Source organism: Syngnathus floridae, chromosome 4 (assembly GCF_059516105.1).
Source record: "Syngnathus floridae isolate MCC-2025c chromosome 4, RoL_Sflo_1.0, whole genome shotgun sequence".
In the NCBI taxonomy this organism is placed as follows: domain Eukaryota; kingdom Metazoa; phylum Chordata; class Actinopteri; order Syngnathiformes; family Syngnathidae; genus Syngnathus; species Syngnathus floridae.
Genome location: NC_142416.1, coordinates 10,200,657 through 10,224,647, shown reverse-complemented (window position 1 = coordinate 10,224,647; position 23,991 = coordinate 10,200,657). Strand labels below are relative to the sequence as shown.

The window sequence follows — 23,991 nt, the reverse complement described above, 5'->3', positions numbered from 1 at the left end:
GCACACACTTGAGCAGTGTTAACAACACTTCCTGTAATCGTAGGATTTGTTGTCATGGCAACAAGTGCATTAAATTCACAAATAAAAACTTTTAGCAAAATCAAATGTCAATCGCAAAGCATCAAAACATTTTTTTTGCGGGGCAAGCAAAGCTATATTGTATTGCATTAAAAAAAAAAGAAATTACTAAAAGTGCTCTATAACGATTTATTACTTTCACCATCATGAAATAGCAAACAAGTTGACAATTCACCATTGTAATGTGAGCACCATTTTGAGGCATTACATACGTAATAAGCGTTTAGATTTTTGCCTACCTTTACGTTGTAGAATACGTCAGCCAGTGCCACCAGATCCCGTTTACAGTCCCTTAGCAACACAGGGATTTCCCAACAAGCATCACAGACGAAGACATAGTAGTACTAGGTTTACAAAGGCGGCTGTAAATATTTGAGCAAGCAAGAGCCCATTTTCAGTCTTCAGCCAATTGTAACCTTTTTAAAAGACTTAAAAACCCAACTGCAGAAATGACAAAAGTATACTCACTTGAACGCTGGTAAAAGAAATACTACTTCATATACCTCAGTATACAAGAAAACGAAACAGCAAAAATAAAGGATTGGACGGGGTGAATAGTGAAAATCCATGTTAAATTAACGGACATTGAAATGTTGAAATGATTTTTGATCCTCTACAATGTAGAATCTACATCAAGACACTTGATCAAATTCAGATTAAATAAAATAGAACAAATCCCGCCCAATCTAAAAAGGACTCTCATAATTCCAAAATGAGATTTTCCGGGACATTGTGTATTCCGTTTACTGTTTATTAGAAACATTACTGGGAGAAAAAACTACAAAATATCAATACACAGTTGCACACAAAAATATTGAAATGCTGAAAACGTTCCAGTAACAGAGGACTAGAGGATTGCCAACATTCCTGAAGCACCTTTACAACTCAAAATCAAATCAACAATATGTTACAAAATGACAGCTATCACAGTTCCAATAGATCTGTGAAAAATGCCTTCATTCATGCTTTGGCTCACAAAAGTAAGTTTTCCTTTGCTTGGATGCCATAACTGAAATCTGTGGAGGAAACAGATAAAATTAGATTACGGTTTGCACAAACCCACAATTTTAAATATTAAATATATATAAAAATTTAATATTTAAAAATATTCAGACATGCTGTTGGAAAAAAAAACAAATCAGGGGCGTGTCTACGGGTGGGCTGAGTGGGCGTTGCCCACCCCAGAGATAAGCCATGCCCACCCAGAGGAATGTTCTGCCCATCCAATGAAAACTTTTGAAAAATTACCATTATTTTATTTTTATTTGTTTGGAGTATTCATAGGTTTCTGTCATTGGACAAAAATGCACCACTTTCTAATTGGCCATTTTGAAGGTGTGGGCGTTCTTAGTGCTGCTCCCTGACATCAGCAAACCATGACGACAGTTCCAAAATACAGTACAGACGTGGTCAAGTGAACAGCTAAACCTGTTTGTAGCTCACTGCAATCAGCAATCTAAAAAAAAAATGGTTAATACCTTAATGAGGCTTGTGTTTCTTCTAAGATACCAGGTCACTTGGTGATTTGGTAATTAGCTAGCTTCAGGCTTCCTGTAGCAGATTTGTTACTAGTCACTGGAGTTGGCTTGTTGGGCATAAAAAAAAAATAGTTTAAATTTGCTAGTTACTGGCTTGTTTGGTATAAACTAATTTTACCGAAGGCTAACACAATTACCATAATTTCCGGACTATAGGTCGCTCCGGAGTACAAGTCGCACCAGCCATAAAATGCATAATAAAGATGTGAAACATGTGAATTGATATAATAATGTGTTAATAATTTCACACATAGGAGTGTAAGTCGCACCGGCCACATTATGAGAAAAAACTGCAAATTCTAGTCCGGAAAATACGGTACTATATTTTCATTTTTCATGGGGTAAGGACTATGGACCGTGCTAAAGAAATTGAATCCTCAAAATTAAACCACGGCTTGTTTACATACCCTATTTAGAAGAAGCTACATTTTTGTTGTTGCCTACCCAAAGATCACATACTAGTAACACCTCTGAGACACATATGTAGGTCCCAGTTCAGTCTTACCTACACAACCACACAATTTAAACGAAGCAGCAGTGAGGCTAAGGTGGGCGTATCACACCGCCACCATGACTACCATGTGTTTAACAGTGGTACCTGTTGTGAAGCAGTAGTTGCACGTTGCTCAACATCAGTTAGTCGTCTTTGAAGGCGAGTGGACTTCTCTTGAGACTCTCCTAGCTGTCTCTCATACTGCACAAACACAATTTCCACATTTTATTAGAGCTTATCACTACAGGGACAACATTTTCAAAAACAGTCAACTGAAATTAGCTTCTCTCATTTCCTTAGGAAATTTTCTAGCGAAGTGTGATTCATTTCCAGCATTATAAAAATAGAAAAAAATAAGTTTTTCTATGAAGGGAATAATGCTTGACTACACGGCATCAAGAAGCGTAAGGTGTTAAAACCCATGTCTGTAATGACAAAATTTGGAAAGGAAAAATTAATACTGGGTGATCTGTATTCTTGCGGTTAGAGAGCACATCATTCGTCAATTCTGAATGGATCAATTTAAAATGCTCTTTCAATCTGAGGTCAGTCAAGTCGTGTTACATTGTGTTTAAAGGACCGCCTACAATGTTATATTCTTGACTCCAGAAAAACACAATTCATGTGTTGCACACACCTCTTCAATAATTTTTAGGTTATTAGCCAGCTGGAGTTCGAGCTCATGTGACCGCTGCTTATGTTGATTCAACTCTGCCCTGAAACACAAAAGAAGCCGTCACCAAACATATTAAACTATATTTTACTGGATCTATGGATTCAAGTGATAGATATCACAGTTATTTTGTGAATGACAACAACTTAAACACATTTTTTTTATTTTTAATTGGGGCTGCACGACACTGGGAAAAACATGCGATATTGTGTGTTGAATATTGCATCTGACCAGTCAATATTCGGTCATACAATTCCATAAATATTACTTTATTGCATATTGTGCTATTGTCTCAAATGTTATACATTGTGCAGCCCTACTATTACCTAATACCATAATGCATATTAGTAGTCAGGTGTCAGCTCTTGAGTTTTTAAACAAAGAAACTCGCAGTGGCAAAGCTGTACTAAGATCCCTCAAAAATTGATTAGAGAAATCATCGGTTAATCGGTTCTTACTTGAGATTTTTCATTTTTATTTCAAAGGCTTGGGCCATGTTCTTTCCCTCGTCTTTCCAGCGCTGAATACTTTTGTTTTGTGCAGTTAGAAGACGCATTAGATCAGCACTTGAGTTGCGACTGCTCTCCTCCAAGTCGCTCATCTGTGCACTAAGAGACTTTTCTTTTAGGCTGTACTCGTGCTCCATCTGTGACACCTGGAAAAGGACAGCACAGTGCAGTAAATAGGTTAGGTCCTAAATGTCTTGACTCACATGCATACGTCTTGTAGCTCAGTGGTGCCCAACCTTTTGCAATGACCCAGTTCAGTGTCACCATTGCAAACCCACACACCTTTTCCAGCATGCACGGTAGTTTTTCTTGGTGTCATACAATCACTAGACATCACATTGCTCTCTGTGCTCTTTTTTTATGAGTGTATACACACACATACACATTCATGTGTGTGCGCGCGCATGCATGCATGCAGAAACCTCCAACCGTAACCAATTTGATCGTGGACTGTGTATGACTGCTGACCACTAATAACCTGTAATGGAGGTCACACAGGTTAAGGTGCCCAATTTTTTTCCTTTTTTAAAAATACTTTGTTTTTGACATGAGACTGTTAGGACTTTTAGGGTGTAGTGAACATTGACATAACAAATAGAATAATAATTACGCGCACACAGATTCCTATTTTTCTCCTGTACACCTTTCAATGTTGACTTGGGACCAGTCCGAGGCCTACCAGTTGATCAATCGATCAATTGGTTGGAGACTTCTTTTGTAACCTAGTAGCTTTTCTTCACTTTTTCCTTACCTGTTGTTTGGCCTTCTTTTGGACAAGCAAGGAGGCCTTACGCAGATCATCCATCTCTCTGCGTATTTGAAAGTTCTCCTGCTGCAGCTGGAGTCGCTCGTCACTGATTTTGACACAGTCCTCTCTTGCTGCAGCCAAAGAGCCCTTTAGTCGCTGAACTTCTTCCTGACTACGGGACAATTCTTCGTTGTAGCTACAGATAGAAATGTGGAAGATGACAGGGAATAAATGGGCAAAGTGTTGCACGACTAGATGCTAAGAATGACTGGCTAAGTAACTGCCCTGTGGATTACGGGAAGTTGGTAATAGTAGTAGGTAATGTTCAGGCATTGCACTTACCCCAGTTCTATCTTCTTTAGTTTGCTTTGTGTACTTTGTAAAGTAATGCTTATTTCATCTTTCATCCTCTCTGCAGTGAGACATCTCTGGTGAAGGACATCAAATTTCCCAAGCTCTGGTTCTGCCCGACCCTATATCACGAAAAGACAACAATCTCATGATGACGATGATGATGGGGCTCATAAAGGCCACAGACATAAAGAAAATTTAGAGCTGCTGATCTAAATCTAATCATCAGTGCAACAATACCTTTGCAAGTTCTTCCTCTAAAGCTTTTTTCTCTCGCTTTGACCTCTCATTCTGAGATTCTTTTTCTGCACACTCCTGCGAATGAGTGAGGAGAGTAAGAACATACCCAATCAGATAGTAAGAGTTGTAGACTATAATAGGCAGATTTGGGAACATGTTTCTTTGTGAGGAGGGTCTCTTACCAGTTGCAATAATGACAGTTCCTCAGCCATACGACGGAGCTCAACATTGCACTGCTTGCGTATATTATCCACCTGTTTAACACAAATGTGTCATGCAGCTGCATCATAGCATAGAGAGTATGATTGGAATTTAAGGGCAGACAATGCAATTGTATTGCACATAAATGCATCAGAGTTAGTGACTTAACTATATTACAAATGTTTTAAATTAAAGGCAATTTGAGTAAACTTTACTATTTACAATATGTAGCTATCCTATTAAATAAATTTGTTTTGTACATAATGTATCACAGTTAGTGACTTAATTCTACTACAAATGTTTTAAATTGAAGGCAATTTGAGTGAACTTTACTATTTACAATGTGTAGCTATCCTATCAAATTCAGGGCAGAAACTTCAGATTACAGACAATAAAGCTAGACAGAAAAACTTTGCTACAGTGGCTGAGATTCTACGTAAGGTAGTAACACAATATAATGAAATAAAACTAGGCTACCATCTTCCTACTACTATTTGTGGCATTTATTATTACAATAGTATTTTTTTTCAGATTTTAGAGTTAGTTATATAATTCTGACGTCAACCTTGTCTTGGAACACTGTCCCAACTGTTATCATTAGATCAGAAATACATCATAATCTTTTGGTGTGATCTTGGTGTCAGTGAAATGGACAAAATGAATGTAAATACCTCCAAGATATATTAGTGCAGGAAATTGCAATAAAAGACTGGCTTTATGCTTTTTGAAGCAGGGTGGATTGTTTTTTTGAGGCCAGTTTCATTAAAAATAAATCAGAGATTATTTCACGTATGAGTGTATCAGTGTTTTTGCTATAACAATAGCACAGAGATCATTTCCATTTATGAGATTTCAGGAGTAACAGTCTAATTGTTTGTTGGATAATCTTTTAACCCTGTCTCAATCTCTCCATTAGGTTTTTCAATTACCTTGGGAATAAAACACAAAAGGTATCCAGTCTTCAAGGTTTCAATTCTCAAAGTCAGTGATTTAAATTGAGAGCTCACTTTCCAATCACACAGCATTTTAGCAGGATTAACCAGTTAAACAGATGCAGAGAAAGCTTTGATGTGTTTTGGCATATATATAGGAATAAAGAATGATGATTAATCGGATTGAGTCCAGCAGAGAAAAACAGGTTTGCTTGATAAGGGATTTAAATATGAGTTGGATTTATTAAAAAAAAAAAAAAAAAAAAAAAAATCGTTGACATAATATAAACGTCAGCAGAAATAGCTTTGCTTCAATAACCATATAGAAACACCTCTTTTCTGGTCCGCACTGCAGCATCCTCAATCAGCTGGGGAATGACCGTCTTTGTCTTCTCAAGTTCCTCCATCATCTGTTTCTCTCTTAACAGAGCCTTAGGAAAACAAGTAAATTGCATTGATTGAAAGACTGTTAAACATTTCCCTCATACCGTATATACAACTTTCATCAAAATATATGCATGCAAATTTGAAATGGTAGGTAGATGTAGTTATGATTTGTACCAAGAATAGTTACAATCATAAAATGACACTGTACTCATCACAAACACACAGAATGCTTTTAAAAAAAAATAACAACAATGGCATAGTAAACAGTTAGTGCACAGAAAGTATTGAAATGCAGAAAAGAGAACTCCTGTGTTCCTGAACAACCTCTGAATTAACAGCGTTAAGAACATTATTGGTGAATAAATGAGTATGTTACCTCATTCTTCTGCAGTACTGCTTCCTCAGCCATCTGCACACTCTCTCGAACTTTGTCTAGAGCGTCATACTTCTCCTGTTCTAAGGTAGCGCATCGGGCCTTAAGGTTCCCTGACATTTGCTCCCACATAGTTTGTTCTCCTCGAACATCATCTGCCTCCTGCGATGTTGTTTTGAGCCTTAGCAAATGTAAATGAAAATAAGAAACTGATAGTGAACTCCACCAGTGACCTATGCAATTAATAAAAAAAAATACACGCTGTGTATAAAAGTGACGCTGCAGTTGATCGGCACTCACCTTGTCTCCTTCTGACTGATGGTTAACTGAAGCTGTTGAATTTGTCTCTCTGCCGCTTCCTCTCGGCTGCGAGCCTCGGCAAGCTCTTCCTCCTGAATGAATGCAATATGTGCATGTCTTTAATACAGTACAGTATACACACTCACGTCTACAGCACAGGTGAGGGTGAGAAGTAATGACAGCCAGAAATTTGTATACTGTACTGAGGTATACTGCATTACACTATGGAGCATAAAAATATACGGAAAAATGTCAAAATCATTGAATGAGGATAAACCGTTTTAACGATACTACAGAAATTCCAATAGCAATAAAGCAATTGTTTCAGCAATTCGACTCAAAAGCAATGTATCATTTTCTAAAACATGGATTTGTTCACCTGTCTCTTTAGCAGGTGCTGAACTAACTGGAGCTGCTTGTTCATTTCTTCCACTTTGGTTGTGGCCGTCCCCAAATCACTTTTGGTTATTCTAGAACACAAGACCCAGAGAACATTTCAGTCAATAGTTACTTTTGTTAATAGTTCCCCCCATTATCATACTACAATGTAGCAATCGGTGTGGCTGGGTTCTGCACCTAGCAACGTAACACAACTTCAGTGACAACTATTGTAAATCAACAATTATTACCTGAGCTGGCTGCGTAGCTCCTCCATCTCTGTACTCTGCTCTGTCACTGTTTTTAGTAGCTGCTGATTGGTCTGTATGTGACAAGATACACAAGTTTGAATAGCATTTCCTTATTGTACGCTTTGACTCAAACCAAACTGTAAAAACTTTAAAAATCGCTTAACAACAATGCTACTGTTCCCACAAGACAGTAAAAGTTGGACCCCTAGCTTTGCCCTCTCATTAAATATACATCAGATAAGTGTTGCGTTACTCTCACATCTTGCGACTCCAGTCAAGTCTTACATACATACTGTTTGTGTGCAAATGTATACATGTGAGAGATCTCAAACATGCAGAAGTAGTATCATGTTCGACCCGTTACATACCAATTGTAGTTCTTGATTGGACACTTGGAGTTGCTGCGTGTGCTGGTGGGTAACTACGATTTGATCCTATGATGAGGAAAACAATTTGTTATTGTCGTAAAGTACCCAACACAATGGCTATGGATGTCATTGTATGAGGTATACCTTGAGTTGCTGTTCTTTAGCATTAGCGCTCTGCTTATCAGTGAGACTCTTCTGGTAGAACTCCTGGAGGCGATCAAGCTCAAGTGCTGCTGTCTGCCACAACTCCATGGCCTGCATTCGCTCCTATTCAAATAGATAAAACACATTCAAAACTATTGCTACTGAGTACCAACTAAAAAGGAATACAGTTACTCCTGGATGTTTTCATTTGATCAAAATGCTAAATTTGACATCATTGTTTAAAAAGTTAAAGCTGAATTTAACAGGAATGTGTCAAACATGGTATGTTGAAATTTGTTCAATTGCTAAAGGTAGGTCAGAGTATAAAATGCACCGACAGGTGACACATTCACACGCTTATAAGTTTTTGCATGAGGAATCTAAAAGCAGGGGGTTGGACATTTTCTTGATGCGCCTGCTACCATGCATAACATATAGGCAAAGCTGCACATATAAAACCTTAACTGAAACCTGAAAGGCTTCCTTCAAATGTGACCACATTATTTGGCTTCCTTTGTTTAAAAAACAAGCAAAACATGGTTGCTACTTAAAACAGGAAATATATAAAAAGTACATGTCAAAGTTTTGGGACCTGTTCCGAAAGCTTGATTTGTTCTTGGAGGTTTTCAACCACTGCTTCCTTCTCCACTGTGCTCATCTCCACTCCAGAAATCTTTGAGGGTGACTGAAGCTGCTTCTCAACTGATTCCCTGAGTTCTGCATGCAGCCTGAAATAAAATCCAAACATTTACTAACCACTTCTCTAGATTATAATCAAATATAATAAAATATTAGTATTGTCGCGTAAACATTGTTAAACAACAATTGAAATGCTACAATGTAATGGAGAATACCTACATTATGAAGTACACACACACACACACACACGATGCACCTCATCTTAATTTTGAGCTTTGTGGCAATGGCTGGGAATACTTATGTACATGTTCTTTTTTTTATTATTATTTTAATACATTCACTATCATTTTTCATATTGTCATGATGGAGTGTTGTGCGTAGAATTATAAGGGGAAAATCAATTTATTCCATTTTGGAATAAGGCTGTAACCTAAAACGTGGAAAAAACAATAAAAAAAAAAAACCCAAAGTTCTGTAAATCCTTTTTGGGTGCACTCTGTTAGACACCAACAAATCCCAGATACCTTTCATTTTCCTGGACAACAGTCTCCAACCTTTCTTTGACATCTGTCATTGACACCTGCAAACATGAATAGAGGTACATGAAGCCAAAGTATGTAAATGGATACAACCAAAACTTTTTTAAAGAAATGACAAGTGACAAAAAAGACAAAACTCTGATTATATATATATATATATATATATATATATATATATATATATATATATATATATATATATATATATATATATATATATATATATATATATTATAATCTTGGGGTTTTTACCTGATATTTCTGCAGCTTTTGAGACATTTCATCAATGTGCCGATCATACTCGGCTATCAATGGAGCCATTATACTGTAATAAAGAAAAGTTGTACTAGTTGAATAGTACGTTCAAAGCATCATATGACTTACAAATCTCATTGGTGCTTTGTTGCTAAATTGTGCCTAAAATTTACAACAACACATAACTGCAGTATCATACCTCCTATCAGAGAGCCAGGGTGCATCTTCAGGGGCCTTCTTTTCTTCGTATCTCTGGGGGGGAAGGTTTGCAAAGTCTTATCAGAATTCAAGGATTTGGTTGAACACATTGTATGCATCATGACATGTCTCCTCCACATTTCAGTTTTCCCTTAACCTATTCCACTTCATTGTTAACTAAATACACATTCCTGTACTACAAAAATGTATGAAATAGCTTTTGTTTGGTACCTGAGATGGTTTGGTGTGTGCGTGCTCCTCACGCTGATACTGGCTGAGAGATGAATTTAGCCTGCGGACTAAGGACACAAATTGTTGCAGGTTGCACCTCGAAAAATATGCACACATTAATTTCTCAAATAACATTTGTCAATGGGGAAGTTTTCTTGGTGCATGGCATCGTGGAGGTAAATAGTAAGCAGTCGAATTGTAATTAAATCAGCATGTAACTTGTTTCCCTACCTTGATCACGAAGAAATTCGACCTCCGTTTCCATGTTGATGATGCAACCTTGGGCAGTGGTTCTTAACCTTGTTGGAGGTATCGAACCCCACCAGTTTCATATGCGCATTCACCTAACCCCTCTTTAGTGGAAAATAAAATTATTTTTTTCCAAATTCAAGACAGACCTTTTCACTGGTGCACAAAATGAGCCGTGCACGAACATCACCTTGTTCAAAGAACAAAATCAGCACAATGCGTGAACTCGCAACAAATTACATACCTGCAAATCAGTGTGCCTTTGCGAGACCAGTTCAGATATGCGTCGTCACGAATTTACACGATAAATCAGGTGTGTTTGGACCTCCGCATTGGAGGCTCTGCCGAACCCCTGAGACTGACTCACCGAACCCCAAGGGTTCGATCGAACTGAGGTTAATAACCACTCGCCTAGGCGGAAGCAAATGTAAAAATATCATGCTAGCGCGTCAAACAGACGCAGAAACCAAATCAGCATTGGTTTTGCTCCTAGAAAATTAAGCATGGCTGGCGTTGCACAGTATCAGCGTTGAAAAAAAAGGAGAAAAAGGCTGTAACAACCTGATCGAGAGAGAAGACTAAGGTTATTTAATGCTTCTTTTGCAGGAGATTAACACAAGAAGCGAGCTAAAAAATGTCCGTTAGCACTGAGTCAGGTATTTAAAACAACAATTATATTCAATGGTTAAAGATATGAAAATCGATTTAATTTAATAGTTTACGTTTGACAACTGTCTGTATTATTAAATTATGATAAAACGAGGGCATTACTTGAATAATTGAGTTGCGCCGTCCGTTTTGAAGAAAACAAACAGCAGCCAATGACAGCTAAGCTGTGCGGTGCAAAATAGTTCCGATGTGTACAATTTAGCAAACGAAATAGTTCCGCTTTTAGAAATAAGGAAGTCCATTGACTGCTGATGTCATTTTGATAAACTCGACTGTTGACAAGTACGGGTCCAAAACCATTCTTGGGTTAGGTTTGCTTGTTACCTAAGTTTGATTTACGAGCTTGATAACACGTGAATGATCAGAACTCCGTTAAAAATTAACCTAGTATAATAACGCATTGCGTAAAATAATTAATGACAGGAAGGTGAAAAGTTGAAGTGTTTAAGAAAGCAGTATGCGATGCTTATCGTTTAGTGTCTTGGAAGGACAATATGGGGTTAGTTCGTGGACTGCAGTTTGTGACAGTCATTTACATGACATTGAGTTGTGATTCTCTGTAAGTCGATATTTAAAATTTCCTAAACTGAGGCCAGATAGAACCTTAGTCCTTGCAAATAATTCTACTTTCAGGCCGAATATGCAAGCAGAGTTTGAGATCCTGCACACTTGGGACAGCAATCCTGTGAATCATGACCCCATCAGGATCATCTTCTCCCCTGGTGTTGAAGGGCTAAAAATGAAGACTTTTGCTCCCTTTTTCAATGATCCAGAGGCCCCAGCTGGAGCACCCGGCCAGCCATTCCCTGGGCTCTGGAACTATGAAGGTGGGTGATTAGATCTCAGACGAAGGTGTATGTGGGAAGACCAAACAAATGTATCATGAAAACATGTGGTATGAGATTTTGTATGCATTAATTTTATTGTCTTTCGAAGTCTGGTGCTAAAAATGTCAATATTTCCCTTTTACTTTATCAGTTGTTGAGTCCTTCTTTCTCGATAGTACTACAGACAATTATTTAGAGGTGGAGGTTTGTCCGTAAGTAAAATTTAATTTGTTTTAATATTGGACACATCAATGGGTATCTAATAAATGTAGTTATACTGAAACTTCCACTTTTATCTTGTGCCGCTTTCTATTCTTTCACTTCAGACATGGTCAGCATTTGGTATTACTGCTGTCAGGGGTTGGCCAAGCGTTCCAGGTAGGCAGATGTAATCGAACCAATCAACAGATTCATAAAGGGTTATTAATATGCTTTAGTGTGGTGTAAAATGTCCCTTGTACCCACTTTCAGCAAGAACTGCCGCTGGTTTTTAATGCGACAGTCATCGGAGACAAATGGATGGGTGAGGCTCTCCTTCCCTGGATTTATTTTCCACCCAATGTGAACAAGATGAACTCTTATGCTATTCATGGCTCCGGAGAGATGCGCACATACGAAGCACTCTACTCCATCCCCCGTGATGAGATAGTCGAAGGGCAGAAGCCAAATTTGTAAGTACACTCATTGCAAAACTATTATTTCCTCTTGCAACTAATTAGAACATAAATGTTTACAACGTTGTGCATTACATTTTACGTTTTTTTTCCTGTTAGCCATGCCCTGAAGTATTTTGGCAATTTCCGACTGCAAAGTATCATGGGGGATGGCTGGGAGCAGCCAGAGTCTGATCTATGGAAGGGAAAACGCTGAGCAGCTCACTAACTCGTTTGTCCTATTTCTTACTCTTTTTTTTAAAATACTTGTGTTTAATTGCGGCATTTGTGTGTGTTGTCACAAATGTGGAAACATGTCTTTTAGTAATTTTGTGTCAGTGAGTTTGGCATAGTCTTATGATGGAATTTAACAAAGTGTATTCATGCCTTTCTGGATTTTTCTACATTTTTTCATTTAATTCCCTTTCTGATTTTGTGGCATTTGTATATCTATGAATGGACTGATTGAGTAATAACTTAAATATTGGAAAACAAGTGTGGTAAATCAATAAACATACATTTTACATTGCATACCTCTGGTGTTTGTATTTTTTTATAGTTCATTATGAATGTTCTAAAGACAAACGAGTCACTGATAAGAGTTCAGAGGAATCAAGACTGGCCCCTCCTTCCCTGGGATGCCAAATTGGAGCTGTCAGGAAAAGAACAGAATTAACATCAATTATATTTGCACATACATCGTTAGAAAGAAAACTTTATGTGACGACACCCAAAAAAGCAAGCAAAGTACCTATCCAAGAGCTAATTGGGAACTGCTGTCAGCCTACATAGAGTCCAGTTCATAAAAAAAACATTTTCCAAGAACTGCTGTCTGGTGTAAACCAAAAAGGTTCACTTTTTCTTTTAACGGTACTTGAATACTAAAGTCCATGTACATGACATGCTCAGGTTCCTGTTTGTTAAACATACAGTGTATAGAATTTCGTGCCAACTAGTGTTGAATTTATATAGAATGCAACAATCATGAGCACTGCACTCTGTGTATTTTGAAGCACACACTATGAGGACACAGAGCGATGTCACAAGCCGACCAACAATTTCTTCAGCAGAGGCCGTACATCAATGGACTATCATTATCCGTACAATATGCTGCTCAGTCGTCACACCTGTTGTGAAGGTAGAGTTGTTCGTTGCTCAACTTCAGTTAGTCGTCTCTGGAGGCGACTGGCTTTCTCTCGGAATTCAGCCAGCTGTCTCTCATACTGAACAAACAGAATATACACCATTGTCTACACCAGGGGTGTCAAATTCATTTTTTTCACGGGCCGCATTGTAGTCATAGCTTCTTTCGGAGGGCCATTATGACTGTCAACCCAAATAAATGTATGAGCACCTCATATTATATACAGTATAAGATACAAAACAAACTGACAAATAACTCGTTTTCAAATCAGACTCGTAAACTGGTAAAATATTAAAAAGAAAAAAAGATATTTTTAAAAGTGAAGACAATTTGCAGTTCTAGTATTGACATGAATTTGATGCACAATTTGTCTTCGCGGGGCACATAAAATGATGTGGCGGGCCGCATCTGGCCCCTGGGCCTTGAGTTTGACCCTGAGGTCTACACAGACTATGTAAAACTGTTACAGTATCGGTTTCTCTTCACGTGAAAAATATCAAAGACAGTGAATTCTGATGATCCTGTATGATAATCCTACACATGCATTAGTGGCAGTTATTAATGGATTAAGTTGATAAATTGTATATTACCGATGCTGTTTGTCCTATTTATACTCATAAGGTAGATAGAGCCTCAGATGAGAGTTGGGTGCTTACTGGACTGGACAGCAAAAGGTCACACAAAGAATTCATGCTAACATTGACTTCAAAATCTGTGAGAAATTTAGAGTCTACCATTCATTTTGGGGAATGTGGGAGGAAGCTGAAACACCACAACCATATCATTATCCTCCGGCTCATTTTTTTCACTAACCTCCACAATAGTATCATTATTTTTTGACAGCTGGATTTCATACTCATGTGAACGCTGTTGCTGTAGATCCAATTCTTCTCTGAAAAAACAAAACAAAAGAAAATCACACACATATATATCTTTCTAATTGTTGTTAAACAGTTGCCATGACAAGAATGTCATCAAAATGGAGATATTTCTTGACTCTTTAAAAAGTCTAGTCTCAAATCATATTTCTCTATTCATGTCTATTCTTTTAAATCTGATGTTTTTAGTTCTCACGTGAGAGTTTTAATTCTGGATTCCAAAGCCTGGGCCATGTTTGACGCCTCCACTTTCCAGCGCTGGATACTTTTCTGCTGTGCTGTCAGAAGGCACATCAGATCAGCACTTGAGCTGCGACTGTGCTCCTCCAGGTCACTCATCTGTCCTTTTAGTGTTTTCTCCTTAATGCTGTACTCTTGCATCATCTGTGTAATCTAGGAAAGCGTAGAATCATGCTAAATCCATTTTTTTCCTTTTTCTTAAAAAAATAAGCTATTAACATTTTATCTCTTGCCAGTGTCCCAATAAGTTGTACAGGCATCTATGCAAATGTAGAGTACTAGGTAAAATGAATATGACAAAGAAGCATCGGTTCTCTGCTTGCTTTGGATGATCTGTACTCTTCTCAGTGGCACATTTTTTCTTAAATTCTCACATTTACCTGTTGTTTGGCCTTCTTTTGGACTTGCAAGGAAGCCTTCCGCAGCTCATCCATCTCCCTGCGGAACTGAACATTCTCTTGTTGCAACTGGAGTCGCTCATCACTGATTCTGCCACAGTCCTCTCTTGCTGCATCCAAACAGCCCTTTAGCTGTTGCACTTCTTCCTGGCGTCGGGATAACTCCTCACTGTAGCTAAAGATCGAAATATGCAAACATGAACGATAATAATGGGACACAATTTTAAATGCATTTCGCAGCTGTTGTCTTTGAGCGGCTCTGGATTATACTGTGATTATTAACAACATGATATAACCATTGACTGGCTTTAAAAGCAATGAATATATCCACCTACTCCACTTCCAATTTTTTTAGTTTGCTTTGGGTACTTTCCAAAATGATGCTTATTTCATCCCTCATCCGCTCTGCCTTTAGACACCTATGGTGAAAGTCATCAATCTTCCGAAGCTCATCGTCTACCTTGCACTTGGTCATCTTAAATGAAAAACAAACAACCAATTAATCATTGCGTAAGAGTCGTGCATTATAAAACATCGAAAAGACTTTGGATCTGGATTGAGCTGTTTCCTGTACTATAGTTAAACATCTACCTTTGCCATTCCCTCTTCAAAAGCTTTTTTCTCTCGCTTTGACCTCTCAATCTGAGACTGTTTGTCCACACACTCCTATATCAAAAAGAGGAAGTGGAGTGTAACATCAATATTGCAGGTTAAACCAGGTGTTGGAAAACAAATGGTTAGAATGAATGAAATGTATGCATTGTGATTTTAAGAGGAATTTGTTGTAAGGAGGGTAAAAACTCACCATTTGCAATAGAGACAATTCTTCAACCATACTTTGCATTTCAGTGTTGCACTGCTGACGCATATTATCCAGCTGTTAAAAAAGTACAGTTCTGTCAGTGCGGAAAAATGTAGTTCATCAGAATGTTGTGAGCTCTTAACAGACTATTATCACCAATACAATACCACACAAACATGAATAAAACAAACAAACAAACAAATTGCAAACAACATGCATTGCGAGGATGCACTCTTGGCTGCTGTGCCCAGATTTTGACAGTACTGTAAAATGGTTTGAGTGTCATCTGAAGATGGTGACTGAGAAAGTACTATATTTGGGTTTATTGTATGACGGCATGTGGTGTTGAGCAGAGGTAGGCATTCCGTCTCAGGTACGAAAATGGTCCAATTTTGCAGACGGACAAGGGACGGACTGAAGATGGATGGAAGAGAGTTGTGTCTCTTACTGTAATCGTCGCTATTCAGGTTAAGTGCTGACGAAACTTTATCTTGCATGTGTAATCCGTAAATTCAAGCCAAATGTGATGTTAAAGAGAGAAAAAAAAGTGACTCTTCATGCATGAGGTGGCAAAGGGAATCAAGTAAAGTGCTCCCGACCCACAGAAGACATTCTCTACCTCTTTATTGAAGCAAAGAGCAGCGTCCTTGATCAACTGTTGGAAGGCCTTTTTTGCCTTCTCTAGCTCCTCCCTCAACTGCTTTGCTCTTAACTGAGCCTGAGGAAAACAAATGGAGGGTCAGCAGGTTGGAGAGTATATACTTGTACCGAAGTCAGATTCAAGTTTCCCAAGATCCTCGGCATCTACATCTGATATTGAGGGTCGTGTTTTCTTTTGTTTTGTTTTATAGGAAAAGACTGGTGGGTTATTGACCCATTCAGGTTAGCCCATACTCATTAAATAACATTTTGATCATCACTCATGATTGCTTACATTACAAATTACAGACAGCCAACGAGGTTTACTTTGTCTGCCAGTAAGTTAAGTTTGAGTTGTTTTTTTCTCCTTTATGGTAATTGTGTTTGTATGTCTATTTTTTACCGTTGTTTTCATGGTAGACTTAACCTATCATTTGTCAAGCAACAATAAATTCATTAAAACGGTCATAAAAGTCATTAAAACAGTTGTATAGGTAGCATCGACAAATGTACAAGTCCTTTAACTTTTTTGGGAGTAAATAAATACTCAGATCTATTATTGCACACTGTCGAGACACGGTGGTTGGGAACCAATCATCTCGGAGTCACAGGTAGGAAGATCAACAGAATGGCTATTTAATTTTCATGGTCACTCATTGCCAAACAGTGTTCATACAATAACTACATCATAGCTGCTCCAATGGCCACTGAAAAAAATGGTATAGTCAAGTGACACCAAATAGGCTGTTTAAATTTAGGCACATACATTGTTTATTATAACTAAAATACTCTGCTAGTAAACACATTTCAAGTGAAAAAATGATGCAATCTGGTGGGGCTTTTCTCAACAATACAAATGAAAGAACAGTCTATACTTTATAATTGGAAGTACATATCTACCTCTTCCTTCTGCAATGTTGCTTCCTCAGCCATCTCAACACACTCTCGCACTTTGTCCAGACCCTCATACTTCTCCTGTTCTAAAGTAGAACAACGGGCCTTTAGGTTCGCTGCTGTATTCTCCCACATAGCTTGATCTTTGAGTGCAGTCTCTGCCTCCTGACATGCAACTTTTATTCTGAGCAATTATAAACATCAAGAGCTGATGAGAAAATCTCCAAAATTTCTTCCCCATACATTAAATGTTTGTGAATAAAACCCTTTCTTTCCATAATCACCTGGTCTCTTGCTGGCTGATGGTTGTCTGAAGGTGCTGGATTTGTTTCTGTGCTGCTTCCTCTCTACTCTGAGCCTCTGCTTCATCTCCCTCCTAAACACGCATGGTATTTACAAAAAAGCCAGATCTGAAAAATTAGTAATTATAAAATAGTTGCTTGAACTTCGTCTCTGATAATTCTCCATGTCCATCCTATGCCAACTACTACATTTCACCTGTCTCTTTAGCTGGTGCTGAACAGACTGGAGCTGTTTGGTCATCTCATCCACTTTGGCCATGGCTGTTCTCAGATCAGATTTGGTTGTTCTATAACACAAGTGACATCCAACCTTCGCTAGTCAGGCCTTATAAGATGTGTGTGTGTGTGTGTGTGTATATATATATGAATATCTAAAAAAATATATATAGTGTACAATGCGGCCTTTAGATGAGAAACAATAATTATCCATCCATTCTGTATTTTACTTTTTCTCATTATGGTTGCAGGTGACCTGGAGCCTAACACAGCTGACTAGACAAAAGACAGGGTACAACCTGCACTGGTTGTCAGCTAAATGCAGGGAAAAATAATTAATCTGGGTGTATTTGCGACATTAAAAGTGTATTTTGGTTTTCAAAATACATGTTGCAACAGCTACATTGAATCAAAAGTTACCTGAGCTGGGTTTGTAAGTTCTCCACCTCTGTGCTGTCTCCCGCCATTGTCTTTGGAAAATTACGGTTAGTCTGTGAGTGACAAAAAATACACAACTGCCATTAGTGTGGCATGCTTGCAAAAATAAATTTTTACAATAAGTAGCCATTCATTTTTTTGTATTTCATATATTGTTAAGAGTTCCAAGGGGGCGGGAACCTGTCCGACCTGACTGAGTGAAAAAGGGTGACTATACCCTGGACTCAATCAGCGAGTGATTGTGAATAGACAAATTACATGGTAGTGAGTGAACAAAGTATATGACCCATATAGCCCACTTGAACTCAAAATAGACTTTATGCTACAGCTCAGGTCTGTGAACAAAAATTCTGTTCAGGCTCTTGACACTTTACCTATGCTTGTACTGTTTAATCACTTCCAAATAAATGTATGTAGTTCCTTATTTGTTCATTGGTGCTTGTCTAACAGCTGTTGGCAAAGTCCAAGCATATGGTCAACTGTGACCTCTAAAGTGATGCCAACATTTTTAATCATAGCATAACAGATCGAGTTGGTGGTAGCGGTTGAAATTTCTTCACAAGATTCGTACAGATTTCATCAAGAGTCAAACACTGCAGATGTATTCTATGTGAAATCATTTTTGCAAGATACCTGACAAACGTAACAACAGTTAAAAGTCATATTAGAAAAGGTATCAATATATCTTTCTTTGTAGCACTCTGCTGGGGTCAATTGTTAAAACTGTCAAAACTGTATATGTTAAGATGTAAATACTGGTATCAGCTGTTGTCCTGCTGCATTGGCATTGAGTCCGTTAGTGAACATTTTCTGGTAGAATTCCTGTAGATAGTCAAGTTCCTGTACAGCTGTCTGCCACAACTCTGTGACCTGCATCCGTTCCTTTCAAATACATAAAATATACTGATTATACATTCTAAGCAATTAACACATGCGGTTGTTAAAGACACATTTTACAATTCACAACCAAGACTTTCATTTGTAAACGTGGAACTTCCAACATAAATCATAAACTACGGATGATTATGTTAAACATGTAAATCCTTGAAACTATTTTACATCATTTTAATGTAGATAATGTAAGGAAAAACCTCTCAGGTAATAGATAGATGTATGTATGTAAAAGAGACTACAGTATATTATCCACTGAAGTTCGGTCTTTCTTCGAACCCAACCAAATATTTTACTGTACTTGATGTGAATACATATATTGCATGCACTAAAATGGGCGCAATTAACTCAATTAACTTAAACACATGCAGACCTGCTTAAAAAGTTGGACTTGAGCTTCATAGTTATTTATCATTCTGTTCTCCTCTATGTTACCCTCCGGTCCTGAAGTCAATGGGAGCATCTGAAGCTTATTTGTGACTGGCTCCCCCAGCTCTCTGTGCAGCCTGCAAAGATAGTGGGGAGCTTATATTTATTAATATTTTTCAATATGTCCAGTATATTGTCTTGTTTTGATTCATAATTTAAAAAAATCCATACCGGTCGTCCTCCTTGAGATCACTTTCCAATTTCACTTTGATGACCATCATCTGTCAAATATCCAATATGAAATGTGTGTTCAGAGAATACTTTAAATATTATGAGCAAATAGAACGTTAATATACCTTGTATAGGAGCTGTAGCTTTTAGCTTCGATTCATACAGTCGCACTATTGTGGTGAGCAAGTTCAGGTTAAATGGCATGACTATTCCACCTAAAATAAACACATAATCTAGTGCAGATTAAAGATAAACAACTGTCTTTATATCTACATTTGACTGTCCTTCCTTTGTTACATCAATTTCGGCCATTAAATAAACACCTGTGAAGTCACATGATTAATCTTTTATTAGGCCGCTAAAATTGTCAAAATAAAAAGATCTATTGTTTGGATCCAATTAGTCTAGTTCAAGTTCACCAGCCACTTGCACAAGAAGATGCAAAGCAAGATATACTTCCTGAGGAGGCTGCGGTTCTTCAACATCTGCAACAGACTGTTGGTGACGTTCTACCAGATTGTGGTTGCTAGTGTCCTCTGCTACACCGTCATGTGCTGGGGGAGCAGCACATCCAAGAAGGATGCTTCCAGATTGGACAAATTGGTCAGGCGAGCTTTGTGATCGGTAAGAAGCTGGGCTCTCTGTGGGCGGTAGCAGAGTAAAGGGCACTGAACAAACTGCGAGAGATTGTGGACAATGCCAGCCACCGTCATCATTGCTCAGAGGAGTCTGTTCAGTGTGAGACTACTTCTCTATAATTGTAGGACCAACTCTTTTGTATATGTCTATGTGGGGTACTGGAACCAGAATTTCCTGAGGGAGCAATCCCAAGGGATAATTAAAGTGGAGTCTAAATCTGAGTTTGAGTTTGTTTCAATCTCAGTCTTGACCTTTATGCATGATTTTGCCTCATTGTTTACCTCGCAATGCAAAAACCTTGCATGTTAGGTTCAATGAAGACTAAAAATGCCCATACATGTGAATATGTGAATGGCTCTTACTCATTAGAGTTGGCCTATGTGTCCTGCGATTGACTAGCAATCAATCCAAGGTGTAACGCCTGTAATTCCCTCATCACCAAAACACTGGAAGTAGTTGGTCAGTGTTTACATGGCATATATCCAAGACAGCACCGTGTTACAACGCTTCTTCAAGCTCTTTAAAAATTGACACATGTATTTTTAGACTGGAGCCACTCGTGTATATTCTGCATTCATTTTCATTTTTTGTTCATCACCCGAAAACTTAGATACACACGGAATGTAACCACTACAGCAACCGGGAGGTAGACTTGAGATTGGAAATGAGTATGGAAATACCCCAACATGGACATTCCGTAGTTTATCTGTGATATCTGTACCTGCTTGAAGCATGCACTGTGCTCCAGCTCTGTCTGAAACCCTTGGTCTGGACCAGGGTGCTAATTCCCCTTTTCCCTTTAGTGCGGAAAAAAACATGACAACACACTCCGCCGTTGGTCTTCTTGGGGGAATTATTTTCATGTTCACAGTGACAGAAGTACACAAAAGAACAAGAAGTGTGACTGCTCCCTTGCTCTTGCATCACTGTTTTGGAACTGCACACAACCTCACAGACAACTGCTGCCTGCATGCATGCATGTACACTGTCCCTGGTTTTGCCTTCTCCCTAATAAACACTTAAAAATACATCTCCATATTAGTAGTCAAAGACGTTACTGTGCTTTAGTATTTTGGAGCCATCGTCATTCAAATTGGGCCCTCTGGCAGATTAAATTCTGAACCTTCATTCCAATGCAATGGACGCATGGAAATATGACAGCAAGGAGGTGTAAAACGTTCAAAAGTGTCAGATGTTTTTATGCAAGTGTAAAGCATAAATGCACCTCCATCAAAGATTAGCAAGTGCATGCTCACAACAGACATTTTGCTGCATCAGTAAAGCAGTGGTTCCCAACTGTTTTTTTTTTGTGTATTCCCAAAACATTTTGACCCCCTCATACCTTTGATCACTATCCAAAAGTATGAAGAAATGAGAATGTATTTATTTTGTATTAAGCATTGTCTTCTTTTAAACTCAAAATAAAGACAATAATTATGTTGCCTAAAAAATAAATTAGTATAGAAATGAAAAAAGTAATTCATTAGGAAACCTTCCTTTGTTATAAATACTACATATATATGATCATTTACCACCAAAAAACTACAGCAACTTTGAATAAGTTTGATTCAAACAGGCATTTAAATTTAAATGTCACATACAAAAACACTTATGACTAATACTCAGACCCACTCAAGCCGTTTTACTTTCCTTTCATTAGTCATATGAGCTTAATGAGATACTTCCACCAACATACAGCTCGTTTTTGGGGATTGATTTGGGTGTGGTAGTGCCACTGATTATTGTCTCCTGGGGGAACCAGTTTAAGTACACACACCACTTTATTATGAAATCACTTAAAAGATTTAATTAACGTAGGAAAGAAATGATTAAATATTCCCACATACCCCCTTGCACTGTGCCTGGTTGAGAAACACTAGCATGGGTAGGCAACTCATGCACTACTACAGTAAAGTACAGAAGAAGAGGTAGAGTCTTAAAAGATGGTCCACAAAATATGACGTTCATCTACTGGCTTTGCTACAGCTTAAGCCTGTCTTGTCTTTCCCAGAAAAGACACCACGATGCAAAAGCATGGGCAACCTGAGCTAAAAAATTGGTGACACTGGTAATAGAAACTTGCTTAACCTTGTTATATTAGCAATAGGTCTACTATGGCTTAATGATAAACCTAAAAACTTCAGAACTTGGAAACCTGAAAATGCAACAAGGAGTTTAAACCTCAAGCCAAGTCAAAAGACTGACTTACATTTCATGTGGCTTGAGAAGGAATACGTTGAACAGGTTGAGCAAATGAAAGAGGAACACATTAATAACCCATTGCCAAGACAGAGGATGAAGTACTGTTTTGGCTTTTCATGGGTGTTTAAAGATGCACTTTGTAGAAGATTGACAGCTCCCCAAAGATAAAAACTAAATACCACAAGTTGAAGAAATTCAGTGACATATTTAAGGAACTTCAACATGCCAAGACTGGTGGAAATGTTCCATACATTTCATTTTTGAAAGTGGTTTAAACTCAATCGTGCAAAAATTGCCTTTAACCTTCAGGCAACGTGGTCAAGCTATAAACTTTAGATTTTGTGCCTCACATCAAATATTCCTCTCATACTGAGCCTCTTTCAAAACCTGGACAAGCCTATTCTAAATTGAACAAAGTGTCACCATGTCATTGCATGAAACCGATAACGTCAAAACCTAGTCATTGTTGCAGCGATTTATCAAAAAAAGGGAAGATAACGACAATCATATCCGCTTCTCAAAAAAGTCTTATCCCCTCTTGAAAGGGCTTGGTCTGTTTCATGTGTTACTTTTGTTCAGTTCAAATTGCAATGCACTGCATGATCACACTACAGTGGTAAGAAAAAGGATTGGGGAGGGTGCAGCCCTTCAGCTGGAATCCTCCAAACACAAATGATAAACCTTGCAATGCTACCTTGCTTACCTTGTTCGGAGCCTACCACCCGCAAACTCAGACCAGAGTTGTCTTCTGGTGGTTCACTCACTCAAATCTGGTTAATGGAACCTTTTGTCTTCTGGTGGTTCACTCACTCAACTCTGAGACCTGACCACACTAATTCACTGGGCTGTAGCCTTAAAATCAGATATCAGAGATTTTACTGCTTCCAACTGGAAGGTGAGGAGAGAAATGGTCTGTTTTCCTGCTGCTTCAAAATAAATATCTCCCAAAAATGATGATGAGTGACATGTCAAGAGCTGATATAGTATGATTTGTGCCAGTCTGGAGGGGAGACACCAACATTGAAGCAAGTGTCACTGTTGATAATTGCTTCAAATATTTTTTTTAGTGGAGAAATAGCAGTGAATTTCCTTCAAAAGACTTTCATTTTTACACAGCCCAAGAAGCACAAAATCATAGATAACAGAAATAGGCAATAGAAAATGTTCCAGGCCAAGATCAAACTAAAACTTGGGGTAGGCTGTGCACACCATATAGTCTCGGTTTTCATTAAAAAAAAAAAAAAAAACATCAACTTTTGTTTGGTGGGCATTCTGGTAAGACTTGATTATTTATTTTGTCACATTAACTCTAATGTTTAGGATTTTTATATTTTAACCATGCCATGGATGCACTGTGATGCCTTTCATTGTTTGGGTTTTGTCTTTTACTTTGTTTTGCTGTTAAAAGTGTTCTCTAGTTAGTTACCTAGTTTGCATCATTTTCTAGTAGTAATGCACACACAGTATTGCCTTTCACCTGAACC

General features: G+C 38.1%; 3 protein-coding genes across 11 annotated transcripts in view; 1 reads left to right on the top strand and 2 right to left on the bottom strand.

Moving 5' to 3' along the window:
- Nucleotides 1-808: 808 nt before the first annotated feature.
- sclt1 (sodium channel and clathrin linker 1) lies at nt 809-10,936 on the bottom strand. Of its 2 annotated transcripts, XM_088373587.1 has the most exons (23): nt 10,847-10,936; nt 10,320-10,486; nt 10,058-10,179; nt 9,827-9,894; nt 9,597-9,649; nt 9,395-9,467; nt 9,128-9,183; nt 8,557-8,692; nt 7,965-8,087; nt 7,821-7,886; nt 7,453-7,523; nt 7,203-7,293; nt 6,824-6,915; nt 6,527-6,704; nt 6,096-6,194; nt 4,813-4,884; nt 4,631-4,705; nt 4,382-4,512; nt 4,043-4,235; nt 3,241-3,437; nt 2,747-2,825; nt 2,215-2,310; nt 1,144-1,663 (listed from the first exon to the last, which is right to left on the bottom strand). In XM_088373587.1, exons 3-23 carry the CDS (start codon nt 10,089-10,091, stop codon nt 1,592-1,594), a joined length of 2,055 nt encoding a protein of 684 aa, XP_088229713.1. In that variant the 5' UTR covers nt 10,092-10,179; nt 10,320-10,486; nt 10,847-10,936; the 3' UTR covers nt 1,144-1,591. The 2 variants fall into 2 exon arrangements, with proteins under 2 accessions (XP_088229714.1, XP_088229713.1); XM_088373588.1 differs by lacking the exon at nt 1,144-1,663 and adding an exon at nt 809-1,094 and having other exon boundaries at nt 10,320-10,928.
- c4h4orf33 (chromosome 4 C4orf33 homolog) lies at nt 10,528-12,755 on the top strand. Of its 5 annotated transcripts, none has more exons than XM_088373597.1 (6): nt 10,528-10,658; nt 11,378-11,571; nt 11,723-11,783; nt 11,898-11,949; nt 12,043-12,242; nt 12,345-12,755. In XM_088373597.1, the coding sequence occupies exons 2-6, from the start codon at nt 11,385-11,387 to the stop codon at nt 12,439-12,441; spliced, it is 597 nt and encodes a 198-aa protein (XP_088229723.1). In that variant the 5' UTR covers nt 10,528-10,658; nt 11,378-11,384; the 3' UTR covers nt 12,442-12,755. The 5 variants fall into 5 exon arrangements, with proteins under 5 accessions (XP_088229723.1, XP_088229721.1, XP_088229722.1 ...); XM_088373595.1 differs by lacking the exon at nt 10,528-10,658 and adding an exon at nt 10,958-11,050; XM_088373596.1 differs by lacking the exon at nt 10,528-10,658 and adding an exon at nt 10,959-11,026.
- Nucleotides 12,744-23,991, bottom strand: part of LOC148398978 (sodium channel and clathrin linker 1-like) — a 48,494-nt gene continuing 37,246 nt past the window's right edge. For 3 of the 4 annotated variants that reach the window (XM_088373591.1, XM_088373589.1, XM_088373590.1), the window contains 17 exons: nt 19,792-20,307; nt 19,667-19,716; nt 19,440-19,572; nt 18,932-19,057; nt 18,158-18,228; nt 17,718-17,808; nt 17,504-17,595; nt 17,226-17,403; nt 16,306-16,404; nt 15,690-15,761; nt 15,476-15,550; nt 15,220-15,359; nt 14,867-15,059; nt 14,443-14,639; nt 14,182-14,260; nt 13,352-13,447; nt 12,744-12,876 (listed from right to left, as the gene is read on the bottom strand). In XM_088373591.1, coding sequence (XP_088229717.1) covers nt 12,814-12,876; nt 13,352-13,447; nt 14,182-14,260; nt 14,443-14,639; nt 14,867-15,059; nt 15,220-15,359; nt 15,476-15,550; nt 15,690-15,761; nt 16,306-16,404; nt 17,226-17,403; nt 17,504-17,595; nt 17,718-17,808; nt 18,158-18,228; nt 18,932-19,057; nt 19,440-19,572; nt 19,667-19,716 — 1,755 coding nt within the window. In that variant the 5' untranslated portion in view covers nt 19,792-20,307 and the 3' untranslated portion in view covers nt 12,744-12,813. The remainder of the gene's footprint in view (nt 12,877-13,351; nt 13,448-14,181; nt 14,261-14,442; nt 14,640-14,866; nt 15,060-15,219; nt 15,360-15,475; nt 15,551-15,689; nt 15,762-16,305; nt 16,405-17,225; nt 17,404-17,503; nt 17,596-17,717; nt 17,809-18,157; nt 18,229-18,931; nt 19,058-19,439; nt 19,573-19,666; nt 19,717-19,791; nt 20,308-23,991) is intronic. The other variant, XM_088373592.1, reaches the window with a different exon arrangement.

What these genes read in the sequence shown, in the direction of transcription:
- c4h4orf33 (XM_088373593.1), top strand. Translation starts at nt 11,239, where the DNA reads ATGGGGTTAGTTCGTGGACTGCAGTTTGTGACAGTCATTTACATGACA. An exon ending in TGGGCTCTGGAACTATGAAG is followed by an intron (nt 11,572 to 11,722) that starts GTGGGTGATTAG and finishes TTACTTTATCAG; the next exon opens with TTGTTGAGTCCTTCTTTCTC. An exon ending in GAAGGGCAGAAGCCAAATTT is followed by an intron (nt 12,243 to 12,344) that starts GTAAGTACACTC and finishes TTTTCCTGTTAG; the next exon opens with CCATGCCCTGAAGTATTTTG.
- sclt1 (XM_088373587.1), bottom strand. Translation starts at nt 10,091, where the DNA reads ATGGAAACGGAGGTCGAATTTCTTCGTGATCAAG. An exon ending in AAAAGCTGCAGAAATATCAG is followed by an intron (nt 9,184 to 9,394) that starts GTAAAAACCCCA and finishes TCATGTTTGCAG; the next exon opens with GTGTCAATGACAGATGTCAA. An exon ending in GTTGTCCAGGAAAATGAAAG is followed by an intron (nt 8,693 to 9,127) that starts GTATCTGGGATT and finishes ATTTTATTTCAG; the next exon opens with GCTGCATGCAGAACTCAGGG.